The 9,897-nt window shown below is 28.3% G+C and overlaps 3 protein-coding genes across 6 annotated transcripts; 1 reads left to right on the top strand and 2 right to left on the bottom strand.

Moving 5' to 3' along the window:
• Window positions 1-136: 136 nt before the first annotated feature.
• LOC100748349 (ATP-dependent DNA helicase Q5) lies at window positions 137-5,240 on the bottom strand. 2 transcript variants are annotated; one of them, XM_003494052.4, is made up of 13 exons: window positions 4,298-5,240; window positions 4,052-4,176; window positions 3,763-3,927; window positions 3,504-3,680; window positions 3,247-3,426; window positions 3,041-3,146; window positions 2,848-2,959; window positions 2,543-2,770; window positions 2,274-2,468; window positions 2,064-2,187; window positions 1,721-1,993; window positions 432-1,641; window positions 137-357 (listed from the first exon to the last, which is right to left on the bottom strand). In XM_003494052.4, the coding sequence occupies exons 1-13, from the start codon at window positions 4,383-4,385 to the stop codon at window positions 308-310; spliced, it is 3,033 nt and encodes a 1,010-aa protein (XP_003494100.1). In that variant the 5' UTR covers window positions 4,386-5,240; the 3' UTR covers window positions 137-307. The 2 variants fall into 2 exon arrangements, with proteins under 2 accessions (XP_003494100.1, XP_012248067.1); XM_012392644.3 differs by lacking the exons at window positions 3,763-3,927; window positions 4,052-4,176; window positions 4,298-5,240 and having other exon boundaries at window positions 3,247-3,446; window positions 3,504-3,625.
• LOC117152404 (histone-lysine N-methyltransferase SETMAR-like) lies at window positions 5,211-6,034 on the top strand (the record flags this gene model as incomplete). Its single annotated transcript, XM_033324082.1, has 1 exon — window positions 5,211-6,034. A coding segment is annotated over one exon (510 nt), but the record flags the coding sequence as incomplete, so codon positions are not given.
• Window positions 6,035-6,097: 63 nt separating this feature from the next.
• Window positions 6,098-8,981, bottom strand: LOC100748110. Of its 3 annotated transcripts, none has more exons than XM_012392647.3 (9): window positions 8,766-8,981; window positions 8,404-8,574; window positions 8,022-8,266; window positions 7,737-7,963; window positions 7,407-7,670; window positions 7,140-7,331; window positions 6,819-7,060; window positions 6,407-6,721; window positions 6,098-6,337 (listed from the first exon to the last, which is right to left on the bottom strand). In XM_012392647.3, the coding sequence occupies exons 2-9, from the start codon at window positions 8,484-8,486 to the stop codon at window positions 6,217-6,219; spliced, it is 1,689 nt and encodes a 562-aa protein (XP_012248070.1). In that variant the 5' UTR covers window positions 8,487-8,574; window positions 8,766-8,981; the 3' UTR covers window positions 6,098-6,216. The 3 variants fall into 3 exon arrangements, with proteins under 3 accessions (XP_012248070.1, XP_003494098.1, XP_033179972.1); XM_003494050.4 differs by having other exon boundaries at window positions 8,781-8,981; XM_033324081.1 differs by lacking the exons at window positions 8,404-8,574; window positions 8,766-8,981 and having other exon boundaries at window positions 7,737-7,934; window positions 8,022-8,187.
• Between the last annotated feature and the right edge of the window lie 916 nt (window positions 8,982-9,897).

The raw sequence follows: 9,897 nt of genomic DNA, 5'->3' as shown, positions 1-9,897 counted from the left end.
TTTGTAATACAATGCCAACATATTCTATAAGCAAAAATAAGAAACTGTAAGCATAGGCTCATAAATACTTTATTAAAAACTACAGCGGTTCGATTCTACAAATACAAAAATTTCAATAAAAAGATACATTTAATGATACACTTAAGAAATTCGAGTTTTAATTTACAAGTACAATACCGATATAAATATATATAATGAATAAAAAATTTTTCTTAAATCAAATTATGATTTCATATCTATACAGGTATATATACAAAATTTGTGTAATTGTTTATAATATTCAAATGGACACTTGTGACAAAGGCTATTAATTCTGTGTCATATATTTTGCAACAAATTGTTGTATTCCCTCTTTATCTGAAACATTTACCGTCAATTCAAAGTAATTGAATAACATAAAAAGATGAAAACTTTTTAAAATTGTACATTACCAAATATCTTTTTTCCAAGGAGAGTATAATGCATTTCTCTACATATTTTTGAAAATGCCGTTCGATCAGGGATACGTTCAGATGGGTAATACTTCATTAAGTATGATTTTAAAATTTTTACAGTTTTAAATTGTGTAGCTTTATCTGCAGGTACAAGTTTCTTTTTATCTTTATCTGTGTATTGCTTTAAATGGTCTTTTCTATCACGTTTCTCTTGCAAACATTTTTTTATTTCTACATGTTCAACTATTATGCTTTCCTGTTCTGACATTTCTTTTCTTTCTATATCTTCTATTGTTGTAAATATTCTTTTATCTTTAATGTCTTTGGTTTCAATTTTTTCATGATTAATTTTATTATTTTTATCGCTAAAGATTTCATTTATTTCAATGTCTTCAGTATTGGTAACCTTTTCCTCGTTAATTGCAGAACATCTTTTTTCTTCAAACTTCACCTTTTTATTCAATTTTGTATTTACGTTACTTTCAAATAAATTTACATCTTTACGTTTCTTTTTATTTTGACATTTTGATTCTTTTTCAACCTCGATATTAGTGCTACCGTTACTCTCATTATCTTCTATAACTACAACAGAATTTGATTTTGTAGATTGCAAAATTTGCTCATAAACTGATTTACTTGCGGGAGATGCTTTTTTAGTTTTGGGACTTTCCTTTGCGGGTTCTTTCGAAAATTTTCGTGACTTTTTGTGATCCTTTAATAACATTTCTTCGTGAATCTTTCGAGCGCATGTGAAACCACTTAATGCTTGAAAGTCAGTAGTCTTATGTTGTGTTATAGCTTTTTCACTGTCTTTTTTTGTGAGATAACTATTTTTAACAACCACATCTTCAGTAAAAGGGAAGCAATTTTTACTAACATTGTCTTTTGATTCTATCATATTGATATCTTTATTATCGTCTTGTAAAATACTTGCCTCGAATATATTTTTCTTATTAATAGGCTTGTTTTCCAATATTTTTTCGCTTTTTTTTAGTTCTAGAGCAGTCTTAAATGTAGGGCATAAAATATTTTTATTTGCTTGTTTACTTAACTTATCTTCTGTGTCATGTTCTAAATGACTATTATTTCTTTCTTTATCATATTCATTAAAATATTCTAGTCGCTTATTTTGTTTACTCTTTGCGTTAAAATCGCGTAAATGTTCATGTAACGTATTAGAACTGGTACATTTCCGTATCGAAGAAATCTGTATTTACCAAAAACTCAAGTTATTAAACATCATGAATGAAGTATGAATGAATTATATAAAATGCCAAATTACATACCAATTTAGACATATCAAATTTATATTTATTTGCAATTTTACTGCTGCATAACTCTTTATATTCAAGATCATATGCTAAATCATGCATATCAGTCTCTTGAATTTGTCCTTTAGATTCAGGAAAAACCGCTTCATAATTATCCAGTAAGGCTGATCTCAATTGATTGTAGAAATGTTCACGAATTTGCACAGCTAAACCTTTTATTTTTATATCAGTACTTTCAGGTGCACGTACATGAGATTGTTTAGCATCTTCACGATTTTGTTTTTTTAACTAAAGTAGGAAAAATACAGATAAGAAAAACGATAAAAGAGATATAAGTCTACCCTTTAGATATATTTACCTCGACGCTTTTATTATTATTTCTCCGAATAGCAAACTGTTTTTCAATTAATTCTTTTGTTTCCCGTTTACTTTCAGCTAATAATTTTTCCCTTGAGTCTAATCTCCCTCCATATTCATTTTCACTGTAAATAAAAATAATTAAGACTGAGATAATTATAATTTAGTAAAAAATATATATAACTGTAACATTTTAAAGTATATTACTTACTCAACATCATACTTTGGTAAAGCAATACCATCTAAATTGCTACTGGACTTAGGTTGAGATTGTGATCTAGTTTGACACATTTCAAACTTTGATATTCTTTCTTGAACAGCATCTTTCTTTTTACATACATCACACCTATCTTTGCATGGAGGTGGATTATCTCCAAAATATTTAGAAAACACTGCATGTCTACATCTGTAGAATCCATTAAACCGTACTTAAATCTTTGTATATAAGAGAATATTCATAGATAATATAATAATTCTTACTTTGCTTCAAGACAGTAAGAAACAGTTTTTTCAAAATTTTTCCAATTTAATTTTACAAGCTCAGACTTTTTTCGCGTGATTTCTTCTTTAATAAGAAATGCAATAGCTGAATATTCTTTATTACTAAAATAAATCCTACAAAATGCTGGTTTACCATCCCTGCCAGCTCTACCAGATTCTTGGTAATATGCTGCTATATTTTGAGGAACTGTCCAATGCACTACAAATCTGCACATAAAATTACAATATTACTATCAAATGTCAGTAAAAGTGACATACACTTCCTATAAAATAAAATAATTTACCTAACAGAGCCCTTGTCTACACCCATCCCAAAACTACATGTTGCTGCAATAATAGGTACTTCACCAGATGTCCATTTATTTTGAACCTCATTACGTTCTTGATTTTTTAAACCTGTAGAAATAATTATTAGATATTACTAGTTATTTTATCATTGTTAGTTTCATGAGTATTAGGGATAATAATAACATTTACCTGCATGATAGGCTAGAGCAGGTATACCAGAACTGGATAATTTATGTGCAATTATTTCAGTTGCTTCTTTTTTCCTACAATAAATAATGCCACAATTTTTTTTGGCCTGCAATTAATTTTGTTATATATGTTACATATTATGTACTTATGTATGTTACCTAACATATGTTACATATATTATAAGTTTATCATGCACAATAACTTACTTTTGGAATGGATTTATCTTGAGAATCAAGAGCTTCTATAACAAAATTTCTTAAATGTTCAAATGGCTTATCTAATATTTCTAAAAACCATACATCATAATAAAGATTAGGTCGAAATACAGGAACTGAGAATATGGCAGGGTTTTTCATATTTAAGCATTGGAGTATATCATCTTTCACCTATAATAATATATTTCACACTATTTAAATTTTAAACCTTTGTAAATACCTTAAGTTTATAAAGTATACATACTTACCTCTTTTGCAGCAGTAGCTGTTAATGCAATTATGGGAATATTAGGACATAATTTTTTAAATTTTCCTAATTCTCTATAACTAGGTCTAAAATCATGACCCCACTGACTCAAACAGTGGGCTTCATCAACAACAAAATAAGATAATGCTTTTATTTTGTTCAATCTTGTTATTGTGGCCTGTAGAAAAGTAATTTGAATAATCAATTAATATGCATACAGCCATTGGAAATTCTATCACAATTGTAAATTAGTCATTTACTTGAAAATGTTGCTGTGCGCCCATTTCAGGAGTAACATATAATAATTTGATTTTTGGAGAATTAGATGCTAAATCTTTCATTATTGCATTTCTTTCTTTAGTGGATGTATTTGAATTCAATGAGTTTGCATTAACTTTCTTACTTATTAAAAAGTCAACTTGATTCTACAATAAGAAAACATTATATGATAGATTCAGTTTGTTTTTGGATATTCTACATTTCTATATGATGCTCATGTATGATACATATTTGTAACATATATATATATATATATATATATATATATACCTTTATTAAAGCTAGTAATGGTGAAAAAACAATTGTGATTTTATCTTCTTTCATTAAAGCTGGCAATTGAAAACAAAGTGATTTCCCAGATCCAGTTGGCATACACACAAATACATCTTGTTTGGCTAAAAATGTTTAATTTATTGTAGTTGATTTATTCAGAAATATTAAGAATAACAACAAATTTTAATGCCGATAAAAAAATAAGTAAATTCCACATATTTGTTATTTATAAATGACATCAACCTTTATAAACAGCAGTGGTTGCTTGTTTCTGAATATCACTTTTAAAATCATCATAACCAAATACAGACTTCAGAACAACTGACAGCATTTTATCCCACAATAAATTAAATTCTTTAATCGTAAAAGTGCAGAGATATAATTATTGCTTGTATATTATACAAAATAATTCTTTTTAGTTTTTATCCTTGTAGACTAAACTTATAAATACGCTACTTACAAAACCCGCCATGATTATGAGTATAGATAAAGTCACTATAAATACTAGAATACTATAGCCCATTCAACGAGACCAGAGTAAACTTAAACAAAATATGACGTTGTGACTCCAATTATTGGCTGCCGACTAGTGAAACTCTGTCGACGCTAGTTACTAATCACTAGTCGGCAGCTATTGCAGTCGTAGCAATCAAATTTTAAGTTTAATGCCTCGTCTCGTTGAACAGACTGTATATACATACGTTAGAGGATTCATATGTTTTTTTATGATAATTTGGTTTGGCAATTAAGTGGTATGCGGATTTTGTCAATAGGTGGTCTTAGCACATTTTTTTGTTTTGTCAGCGTGTTCAAAGCACCTAACCTGTATTGCGTTTATGTTGTTTGGACTTCCACCTTTAATTTAGTAAAAAAATTGTATCGATTAGTTATTTAGTTTTGTTTTTACCCCAATTTAAAAATGAAAGAGCAAGACGTGCATTTCAGACATATTTTATTGTATTATTTCCGAAAAGGCAAGAACGCATCGCAAGCACACAAGAAGTTACGTGCCGTATATGGGAATGAAACCTTGAAAGAATAGCAGTGTCAAAATTGGTTTGCCAAATTTCGTTCTGATGATTTTTCACTGAAAAATGTTTAACGATCTGGCCGTCCAGTTGAAATTGATGAGATCCATATCAAGGCCATTATCTAACAGTCTGGCCGTCCAGTTGAAGTTGATGAAACCCATATCAAGGCCATTATCGATTCAAATCGTCATAGCACAACGCGTGAGATTGCAGAGAACCTCAATGTATCTCATACATGCATTAAAAAAAATTTAAGACAGCTTGGCTATGTCAAGAAACTCGATTTATGGGTCCCTCATCAGGTTAAGAAAATTCATTTGACGCAACGCATTAGCATCTACGATTCGCTTTTGAAACGCAACGAAATTGATCCATTTCTGAAACGACTGATTACTGGCGACGAAAAGTGGGTAGTTTATAACAACATTAATTGGAAAAGATCGTGGATGATGCAAGATCAATCAGCCCAGACGACACCAAAAGTTGAGATTCACCAAAAGGAGATTATGCTGTCAGTTTGGTGGGATTATAAAGGAATTCTGTACTTTGAACTTTTACCAAGAAACCAAACGATTATTTCAAACATGTACGTTCAACAACTCGCCAAACTGAGAGATGCAGTTCAAGAAAGGTAGCCCATTATGATAATGCAAAGCTCCACACATCTTTGGTGACTTGCCAAAAATTATTGGAACTAGGTTGGGATGTGTTGTCACATCCACCATATAGCCCTGACCTTGCGCTTTCAGATTACCTATTTCGTTCCATGCAGAACTCCTTAAATAGTAAAATTTTTAATGATGCTGATGTAAAATCACAATTAATTCAGTTTTTTGCTGGCACAAATCAGAAGTTTTATGTACATGGAATTATGACACTGCCTGAAAGATGGCAAAAGGTCATCAACAAAAACAGACAATACCTAATTGAATAAAGTTATATTTTTAATCAAAAATTTTGAATTTTCCTTCTTATTTAAAATCACATAGTTGCCAACCCAGTAAATAATAACTATATTTTTAATGTTACAAAATTTAATAACAAAATATATAAATTATTCTATTATACATATGTAGTTCTATGTCATAAAAATTTTGGATTATAAAAAATAAAATACATTTATACACATAACTATGTAGGATTTTGTAACCTATATAATAATAAATCATAAAATTCAATCCACTCTGGGAAAGTTGCACCATCTACAGCTTTTTCAATAACTTCCATTACTTTTTGAACCGGTTGATTCACCCTGTTAGTAATAATACAAACGTTAATAGCCATCCACAGTCAAAATATTAATTGTAATTGATATACTTACCAATCATTTAAGATTTCATTAAATTCATCAATTTCTGTCCTCGTTTGCGTATTAATATTTTGTGATAATTTCAAAAGTTCCACTGTATTATAATTATTCTCCTCATATGTTATTGGGGGTAAATGAAATGTATTTAGATATTCTTCAGTTTCTAAGGATTCTAATTTTTTATACATGAACATTGAAATTAGATTTTTATAACATTCTATTAAAGAATATATAGGAATTTGAATCAATGGAAAATATGATGCAAGATTTGAAATTTGGGAGTTAGTAATTGAAACAGATGCTTCACTGAAACAACTTTTTGTATACCTAAAACATTTGCATAATATACAAATCAATTTACAATTTTTATTTTAGATTTAGAAATAGAAAGTAATAAATTTTTACAATATGGAAGAAGTCTGACCTGTAAATTCCAATTTCTCCTTTTAACATGACTTTCTTTAAAGCATTAAGATCTAAAACATTATGAAATATATCCAATTCAGTAGATAAATCATTTTTTAACATTGTACAGTCATAACCATCATTTCGCATTGTTATTATTTTTTGTAACTCCGCATTTATTTTTTCTTCTGTTTTCATGAGAAACATTGGTGCAGATTTCAAAAGGTTTAACGATTGCTGTATATCTTGTATACATGTTGCCTAGAATTATTTTAAAATTAATGCAAAAATAATCATGTATACATATACACACTATAATAATTATAAAATGTTAACATACAATTTCAGCACTAGTATTTTGAATTTCTAGAACTAGTTGTGTTAGATCAAATGCAAATGTGTTACTTTCATATAAATCATCCCGAATTTTATCAATTTCTCTTTGTAAACTTCTTTGCTCACTTTCTAATTTGTGCACTTCTAATGCTAATGCTAACCACTCACTTATATCTGAAGAATTATTTGAAGCTGTCTAAAATTAGAATTAAAATTAACAAAGTTAATATTTAATATTTAATTTTTTATATTTAACTAATATTTAACATACCTCAATCTTTTCTATATATTCCAAAACATTTTGTTGATGATTACTTGTTCTTGCATTATATAATAATCGTTTGGAGACTATGGAAATATGCTGTCCATATGTTTTAGCAATACCAATATTTATGTGTTTTCCATTTGGCTCCACTGATTTCATATTTTCTGATTTAATTAATATATCCAGATCTTCAGTTAAGCTTTGATATAAATAATGCCATAATGTAGATACTTCAATGTGACTAAGATTACTTGATACTATATCCCACACCTATAAATATAATCTAAATAATATAGATATAATTGTCATTGTCTTCAATGTTATATAGATACATACTTGTCTTTTATTTGCTCCGGTCCAAAGACTTGTCACTACATCTGACATTTCCATTAGTACTTTATGATCTAAATCTTTGCAAGTTTGTGGCATTAAATGTTGACAAACTAATCTCATATTATTACAATCATGAAGTTGTGTATTAGTTTGATCATATTTCATCTGAAGTAAATCTCTTCTTGCTCTTATGACAGAACGCTTAGATGAAATATCTCTTAGTTTTTGGACTAAATAAAAATATTTGTTAAATATATATTCTCTGTCATATTTTTGTTAATAACATACCTTTTTGCCTAACTCTAAAATCTCGTTGTTCATATTCTTCCTCTAACTTAGATATTTGATCCCTTAAATTATTTTTTTCTGATTTTAATTCTAATAAATTTTTCATACATTGAACAGCTTTATTAGATGTTTTCTGTTTTAAATGATATAATAAGACATTTTTTCTTATTGTTTTTGCTTCTTTAGCACTAAATATAACCTCAGCTAAATCATCCCACATCAGTCCAGCAAGGCCTGAGTACAACCTATCACAAATAATAGATAATTTAAAATTGAAATATGTATATGATCATAATTTAAGTAATATCATACATGATCAAGAATAAAGTTATAAGATGCATTATATGTAAATAAAAATACATTTATAAAATTTTATACAAACATTTGTTTTACTGAATCGTTGAATATTGTAGGTGGACATTCTAATTGATAAATCCATGTAAATACATCCATAGATTTTTCCATAATTATAAAACGTTAATTATATCCACAATAAAATATATTATAAATATAACCGAAAGAAATTTAATTGGAACTACACCTTTACGTCGAACTGAAAAGTTAATATAAATATAATTTTACCCTGAATCTTGAAATAGATACAATAAAAATAAAAAATAAATATATTATTTAATATGCAAAACCTAATAGAATTGTAAAAATAATTTCTAACTGTTTTTAGTGTTATATAAAAATAAAAAATTTGTTAAAACTGAATGAAATTTAAGTTATTTAAACCGTTACCCGTAAGATCTTTACCAAACATTTAATTGATCATACATTATTTTGTGAGTATAGAACAAGTTATATGAATTAAATAAGTATGAACTACTTCACAAATCACTAAAATAATGTATAAACAAAAATGTGTAAAAAAATTAATTCTTTTTTAATTCAAATCTAGTTAACGGCGCAGTATTAGCTCCAATTTTTACGCCCATAGACAAACTGTAAGATAGAAAATCATCTTGTTACTTTTATGCAATTTCCAACGTTATCGATTCACCATACAAAAAATTTATAGCATTTCTGGTAGCATTAGCAGTGACTGAAATTAAAATTAAATCCGACAAATTATTTATTTCACTTATTTTACTATAAAAATGTATAAAAATGATTTATCTTAATCAATACTGAATTTTTTGCAATCCAAATTTTACCATAGACTTTATCATCTTCGACTATTGGCCTAAATACGTATAATTTTTAAAAACACTGACGAGGTATAAAAAACACTATGAATTTTTGGAGATTGGTACGTGATATCGCCATCTTAATAATTTCCATCGTCGAAATAGCGCTCATTATCTAAATATTTGAAGAACGTGAGAATCGCTTTTAGCTTTTGACTCAACAATAATAAAGACATTCTTGGTGAAATACTCCACTAGATTAGGTGATCACTTGAGCAGAAAAAAATTCACAAACAAGAATGCAGTTAGAAACAGTAAAAGGGGACAACTGTTATGTTTCAAATGGATCTTCGAAACTTATAAACTTTATAATCCTCTTAATCGAGGACAGCGATAAGAAAAGGATCTTTTGACAAGATTCTTCTCGATAACGCCTCCTCGATCAAGTCACAAATCTGAGAACGTGGAGGAGGGAGTCCACTGCACATTCTCTATTGGAATCCTTACAAGATGCCTCCTTGAATAAGGGAACTATCCTTTAAATTGAACCTCCTGAATTTTACATTTTGCTAAATCAGGAATTGTAACGAAGAAACGGAGAGAATCCCCACAATCACTTTAGTCTCGATACGAATAAGATATAGAGCAATCTCTAAATCTATTTAATTCTTATTTATTTCGATAAAGTTGGGTAAATATAAAAAAGTCGATAAATACTGGAGTTTAATACTTCGGTATTTTAA

The sequence above is a fragment of the Bombus impatiens genome, unplaced genomic scaffold, assembly GCF_000188095.3.
Source record: "Bombus impatiens unplaced genomic scaffold, BIMP_2.2 scf_1461, whole genome shotgun sequence".
Lineage (NCBI taxonomy): Eukaryota > Metazoa > Arthropoda > Insecta > Hymenoptera > Apidae > Bombus > Bombus impatiens.
This window is presented reverse-complemented; position numbering and strand designations above follow the sequence as displayed.